We start from the raw sequence: 7,440 nt of genomic DNA, 5'->3' as shown, positions 1-7,440 counted from the left end.
AAAGCATCCCTGTGGAGTTTTACACTGAATGTGTTTCACCTGGCAAGAGATTATGCTGTACACTATTGAGATTTTCATTCTGCAGATCTCAATGCTTATTGCACAACATGTACTTGTTTTTAACACTCACTATCAGTGTCATAACTTCTTTAAGTGGCATGTAGACCCTGGAGTGATGAAAAAAAATGCATCCAAATGCTGTTAACATCTACTGTAAGCCTATCCTATTGCAATATGGAAGTTGAAAACAAAATGAAAAAATAAAAAAATAAAAAGGATTTGTTCCTCTTCACTGAGAAACATAACTAATCTTTTATCAACCCGATTAACGCATGTTTTTGTAATAGCACTAGCATTTCGATGGATACAAAATATTCGGCAAAGTGAGTGGGTTTAGTTTTACGCCGCTTTAACAATATTCCAGCAATATCACGGCGGGGGACACCGGAAAATGGGCTTCACACATTGTACCCATGTGGGGAATCGAACCCGGGTCTTCGGCGTGACTAGCGAACGCTTTAACCACCAGGCTACCCCACCGCCCCTGTACGGCAAAGAAGAGTGTAACACTGATGTGTTTTATGGTGGCCAAAAATGACACATCATACAATGCAGTGTTTTGGTGATTTTTTTCCCAGCCTATTGACTTTTTTATAAGGTTTTTTAATGCTTCGTGAAATACTATTCCATGTGTATGCTTTCTTTCGACCTCCAGTTCATATGTTCATAGCTACTTTTGATGATACATCGTTGTGACCGTTCACGCGGAAGGAAACAAATAGCTCATCGGCAACAATCACTTTATTCCACAACAAAATATATTCTGGAGAATACACTATCCGTTACTCCTGTTTACACTACATACAGAATCTGTTTATGGACAGGTTTATACATACATTGAGCAAACAAGCACAGCTGGTCGGAGGCCCTCCGCGCTTTGTTAAAATAGACTGTGTGTATCTGATTCACATCTATTTATCGGGTGTGAACCATTATCATGTACTCATCACGGTCCTCTAGTAAATGATTGGAATTTATGCCTTTTTTATCTGACGGAGAGCGAGAATTAATGCCCCGAAAATCAGATAAATTTAACCCTAAGCATATATTGTTGATAGGCGTTCCCAGTGGACGATAAAACCTTTGTTCTATCGTTGCTGGCTTCATCAGAAAAATATACTTCTGATTATAACAAGCTGTCATTCATACTGTGTAATAAAAATAATTGTGATACCATAGCGTTCTGTTGACTTGTTTATTGCTGTCTTAAATAAATAGAACAATGCGGCACGGGAAAGTTTCGTGTGTTAGCATAATATTGTCAAAAAGTCGCAGCAGATTCCTATATCGTTAACTTTATTATTGGTATAAATTTGGACAGATTAAGGAATTCGTCGATTTACAATCCCAGCGGATATTAAGAACACTCCATTAACGTAAAATCATCGTTTGTCGCGAAGACATTCAGCGTTCCACAGCAGTTTCATTGGTTGTATGCATAATTGTTTCGGAATAAACGTTCACGGAAACGGAATTGGGGTCATGGGATTTCACGAAGAACTTTTTTTGTAAGGCGTATGAGTCTCAGAGGGACAGTGGCAAACATAACCAAATGAGTTATTTTGAACTATATTCAACCAGCACATTGGGTTGTGTGTTGAGATGTGTGTAAATTGTCTGTCGTCGTCTTGTTGTTAAACAACGTCTGATGACGCTGGCTACGGTTTAAAAGCAACGGCAGATTACAACTGTTGACGTGGACCAATAACTCGTTATAATGACAATTTGTATTTTTCGAAAACCATCTGATTGACTTCAACTGTTTCTTTACTAGCAACGCAAGCGAAGAGCATTTTGCGGAGTGGAAAAGACATGGGCTTACTACGTGTCCATATATCTGCAAAAACATTACTTCTGTCAACAGAACAACATTACACGAGGGTCTCATCTAATGCAATGTATTTGTCAATGATAGTAAGTAATCGTGGATGCTCCTTGAGCGGTTGAAATTTGCAACAGAATCGCCTTTGCCTTTAACACAAACAAAAACGTTCATGTCTGTTAGATCCCACTTTCGTGAAATTATGCCGAACAATTCTTGAATATCACAATAAAATTCAAACACTGAATTCAAAACCACCCATGCTTATAACTGTGTTGATTTATACCGTGAAACTGAAGTTGAGTGACATCATTTCAAAAACCGTTTTGAAAGTCATGTTCTAACCTGTAATTGTTTCACTCAGTTGCCATTGATCACGACATATCGTTGTAAAGTGTTAGATTGTCACTGGATGTCTTTGAAAAACCGAATAATTTTGAATCCATAATTTGCGTCCTTTTTCTCATCTTTTCCCAGCCACTAGGAGGCGCTGTCGAAGCCGAAGCGCGGCGGCGTGATCTCGGCGTTGACCCTCCGCCGAAAGCATATCCGCCAAAGAAGATAGTGCGCCATTTATTGACAGGCCTCGTTTCTTCTCTGTATTGAATTTTCCGTCATTCATTGCGCGCTCTTTTTCAAACGAAGGCATACCTGAAAGATTTCGTTTGAGTTTTGCCAGTCCACTTTGAGGAGCCAAATACCTCCCTTCATACGCCGTCTTGCCTGGCAGATGCGGGTACTGACCGGAAGTGCCGAAAGTTTCTTGTGTTTTTCCTATTCGGTTGAGAATCTTTTCCCACAGAGAAGTTCCGGAAGATGTGTTTTCTCTGTCGGCAACGCGTTTCACATGTCCCTCGCCATCACCACCCAATGCTTGTATTTCGTCATCATATACCCCGTTCCCTGTCGGCCATGTTATTTCTCCAGGTGAGAAGTATTTCGCTTCTGTATTTGCCTGGCTGTTGGATTCCTCCGCTGATATGAGCGTCAAGGACACACATGTGTAGACTAAAACAGCCAGGCACACTGACAAACGGGGCATGGCCGATCTGAAAGAAAAAGCATAAATTAGGAGTTTCATGAGGGCGACACGCAAAGCGGCTTTACATATGCATAATGGCTTTAGTGTGTATCGTTACAAAGAGACTGCATTCCACAGTGTGTTGCCTCTTTTAGAATGCACGTAGTAATTCAACTCACTACTGTTGAAACTAACATGTGCTCAATCTGAAAATTAACTGTTGGTACAAAATGTTTCAAGCCACCACAGTTCATACACGTGTTTGTTAACACAACAAAACTACTCTCGAGGGTGATCATCATCATCATCATCATCATCATCATAACCATTATCAGCTGCAGCAGCAGTCCATTAAAATCAACTCCATCATTTAAGAATTTTCATCAATATCATAAACCGATTTTACCATTGTTGTTAAAAATAAATTCAAGCTATTTAAGCCAGCAGAGATAACCAACGACTGACGCTTTACATTGTTGCCTTTAAACGTGATTCGTGTGGACTGGAACTAAGCTTACACATGTGAACATGCCATTGTGCCATAAATTTGATTACTGATTGATTTGCTAATCTTACACTATCTTTTGATTGACTATACTTAACAATGCGACACATCGTTTTGAATCCTAATTCAAAGTTACTTTGACTGTATTTATATAAACCCATACTTGAGCTCTATCGTGATTTACCCAATCATTTACTCATCATCACAAAGACGCCATCATTTGTGAGCCAGGCAATGTATAACTTTTAACATTCCTTGACAAACATTCCTGGGCATTTCCCAATCATTTGTGAGCCAGGCAATATATAACTTTTAACATTCCTTGACAAACATTCCTGGGCATTTCCCCATCATTTGTGAGCCAGGTAATGTAAAACCTTTAACATTCCTTGACACACATTCCTGGGCATTTCCCCATCATTTGTGAGCCAGGCAATGTAAAACCTTTAACATTCCTTGACAAACATTCCTGGGCATTTCCCCATCATTTGTGAGCCAGGCAATTTATAACCTTTAACATTCCTTAACAAACATTCCTGGGCATTCCCTCAGACTTGTAAATCTAATGCCAAGATGCAGCTGACACAGACAAGCTTTTGGTTTGGTTACTAATTAGTTTGGTTCTATCTACAAAATGTCTGCCAATGTGGGTGAGCCATTAGCATCACAGCAGCATGTCATTAGTCAGCAAGAAACACCACTTCAACACTACAGCAATTGCTGTTGGAATATAACGAAAATCTTGTGGGACCGGAAGCACACCGACATGGCCTTTTGGCTAACGTGCATGCAGCATCTGAAGCAACTCATTCAAACTGCTTGATAATTTTCCGGCGTGACCTAACCAGTTGCCTCGCCTCATAACGTTCGCAGGAAATACAGGAGTTACAACAAACGCCCCTAAACGGGTCTGCAAGGAACCCCATAACATGATAATGCCCATCTGTTTGTTTTCAACCGTCATGAAAAGTATACACTATGTAACCCATACAATCATGTAATATGAATACTGTTGAGGATGAACTACATTTCCTTCTAATCTGTCCTGTTTATACGACTCTACGAACAAACTACCTAAAACCATACTTTTATAAGCACCCAAGTGTAAGAACATTAATTTCACTGGTAACATATGCTACCACATCACTATTACAGAATCTGGCAATGCACGTCTACTTCGCTATGAGACTAGGAAAAAGTATTGTTACAGGAAAGAATTTTATAAATGACTTCTATCTCCTCATGTCCTCAACTCTAAATGTACTACAGGCCTGTGGCATTTTAAGCACTTAAATAAAGATTGATTGATTGATTGACTGACTGACAAGCATAAACGGAACTTGGAACTCTAGGAGGGAAGATCTTCGATGCGTGATAGTTTAAGATGACGAAAAGGATGTGAAACTTGTAGGAGGTCGAAGCCGGGTTACATAGCCTACCGAACCGAGGGGTTTGACTGTAGAACAATTCTTGAGTAGAAAATCCCGGCTTTAGTTAAATACTCGGGGTCGGTGAGGTAGCTTAGTCGTTAAAGCGTTTGTTCATCTCGCCGAAGTCCCTGGTTTTATTTCCCACATGGGTGAATTGTGTGAAGCCCATTTCTCGTGTCGACATCCTCCGCCGAGATATTGCTGAAAATTTTCATAAATGGGCCTAGAACTATATCCACCCAACAAACCTCTTGAAGTAACGTTCACACACAGAGACACGAAGATGTTTGAAAAGTTATACGCGTGCAAATGAATACCTATTAGTAGACAAATGCACGTATGTAATTATTGGTACGCCACTAATAGTACAGTGTCTGCACGGCGCAAAAGTACTACAATGTAGAGCAGCAGCAGCGACAAATATTATGATTACTTATGCAACCTCGCCAAAACAAACTGTGACCTCCAGTCAGAACTCTCGTAACTTCCACAAAACTTCCCTTTGCTCTACGTATCATGTGATCACAGCGGAGGTTGGTAGGGCTCGAGTGTTAAGGTAATGAAACCAACTTGACCGGTGCAGCTTCAGATAATGTGAGCCTTTTGCACCAGAAAACAGGTTAATACTCGGTATAAAATTATATATAATTTGAGATGAATGGTTTAAATCATCATTACAACAAAATTATTCTGCGTCTGAGAAGATCAGTTGACGTAACTTCATAAAATGTCATGGCATGAGCAATCATTCAATCACTGTCCATGCTCCAAGTCAGTTCCTAGTCGTTCTGTTTTTGAGCTGAAGTCTGTGCTCTTTGAAAACATCAATATATTAATGGGTATAAATGCTAGGCTGCATTTTGTAGTTTCAGGGTGCACCAGTGCACTTTCTAAATGCTTAATTTGAAACCTGGCTTGGTGGAATTGTCTCTGAAGATTTCTACATCGACCCTATCACTTTATTTCAAAACATTGCAATCATGCCTTAATACTCTATAGTTCTATACGTCCTCGAAGATACTGGATGGACATAGTCTTCATTAACACATGCTTGTTGGAAGAGGCGACTAATGGGATCGAGTGGTCAGACTCGCTGATTTGGTTGACTCAGTTCGTCGTATCCCAGTTATATGTGCTCATGATGCCGATTACTGGAATTTGTGGTCCAAGCTGATTACAGACAACGTCTATATAGAGGGGTATTGTTGAATGTGGCGTTAAATAGCAAACACGTTTTTCATCAAACCACCATTAATGTTTACAACTGTTGAATTATTCTGATGACGTCTTGCTGTTTAATCTGGAAATCAGTGGCCATTCTGAACGCGCTTTTATGTAAAATTATAGAGATGAATATACATCAACCGTAATGTAAATACACAATCATGTTTAGAAAGTAATCAGGTGTAACGTTTGTTATGTTTCAGAATGCATTTTCTCAGCAAACAAAGAACTAGAAACTCTACTTCAACAGCATTAAGGAATATAAATCGCATTGCGTATTCATAGTTTTCGGCCATGAGAGCCGTGCCAGTTCAAACTTGTCGGAGGAGTATACAAAGTTCTTGATCCAGACTTCCAAGTGTCGGGCTTCCATTTTTGTGGACGCCTCGGTGGCTGAGAGGGTTTGATCTTTGACTTTGTATGCTGGTGATGTGATGCTTCACTTTAAGGTGAGGGTTCGAATTCCGGATGGGTCTTCCTCCTTTCCCTCCCAAGAAGACCAGAATCTGTACTTTACTGAAAAGGTTACATAACAACGGCAACATTGCAAATATTTCAAAAGTACGCAAAATAACTCGCCTTACTCCGTCCAGCAAGTACAATTACTCGCCTTTCTGGATTTCTACATCCAGTCAACAGATTCATTGACACAGGGGTGGAAATAACCCATTGCCCGACATCCCAATCCCGTGATTTTTTTTCTGTCGGGCAAGTTGATCTGTATGTCACGTTACACCGGTGCCTAGTTAACTTACCAATGTTAATTATGTTTTTTTATATTACAAAATCAACAAGAAAACCGACCGGTATAGTGGAAGAAGTATCAGGGTAAGTGTTTTTCAGTTGTCAATGTACCGGAGTAAACTAGCAATTTTGAAGTTATTTCAATCCCTGCTGTTGTCACACATAACAGACTGAATGATGTCACAATTATGAGACTGAATGATGTCACACGTAACAGACTGAATGATGTCACAATTAACAGACTGAAAGATGTCAGAATCGAATAATCAATGAGCTAAAAACACGACTACAGATATGCATCTGTCCAAACTGCCTAATGCTGCAGTAATCGATTAGCCTTTTTTAATGGTAATTTAGATTCTACATGTACACAGGGCACAATTCCTGACCTGTCAGCGACGCTCTCTCAACATTCCCCCAACAACTGATATTTTTCTCTAGAAGTCAGATCCATGCAAAACAATCAACGGTTCCAATCAATCAGAAGTGCTGTTACATGTCAGATGCGGTGTCGCTCTGACGGCCGACAACAATAAGTGACACATCGAGGGCTATGTATCACACAATCCGAAAATACGCGACTTTTCTGATTGACTGAACTTTTTCTCCTTCGCTGTATCAAGAGAGCGAGAAA

At 40.0% G+C, this 7,440-nt stretch overlaps 1 protein-coding gene across 2 annotated transcripts in view; it reads right to left on the bottom strand.

Moving 5' to 3' along the window:
* Nucleotides 1-2,282: 2,282 nt before the first annotated feature.
* Nucleotides 2,283-7,440, bottom strand: part of LOC137278339 (uncharacterized) — a 57,492-nt gene continuing 52,334 nt past the window's right edge. For both annotated transcript variants that reach the window (XM_067810618.1, XM_067810617.1), the window contains exon 2: nucleotides 2,283-2,931. In XM_067810618.1, coding sequence (XP_067666719.1) covers nucleotides 2,346-2,924 — 579 coding nt within the window. In that variant the 5' untranslated portion in view covers nucleotides 2,925-2,931 and the 3' untranslated portion in view covers nucleotides 2,283-2,345. The remainder of the gene's footprint in view (nucleotides 2,932-7,440) is intronic.

This window comes from Haliotis asinina, chromosome 3 (genome assembly GCF_037392515.1).
Source record: "Haliotis asinina isolate JCU_RB_2024 chromosome 3, JCU_Hal_asi_v2, whole genome shotgun sequence".
Taxonomy (NCBI): Eukaryota; Metazoa; Mollusca; class Gastropoda; order Lepetellida; family Haliotidae; genus Haliotis; species Haliotis asinina.
Note: the sequence above shows the minus strand (reverse complement) of the source record. Positions and strands in the feature narration are given on the sequence as shown.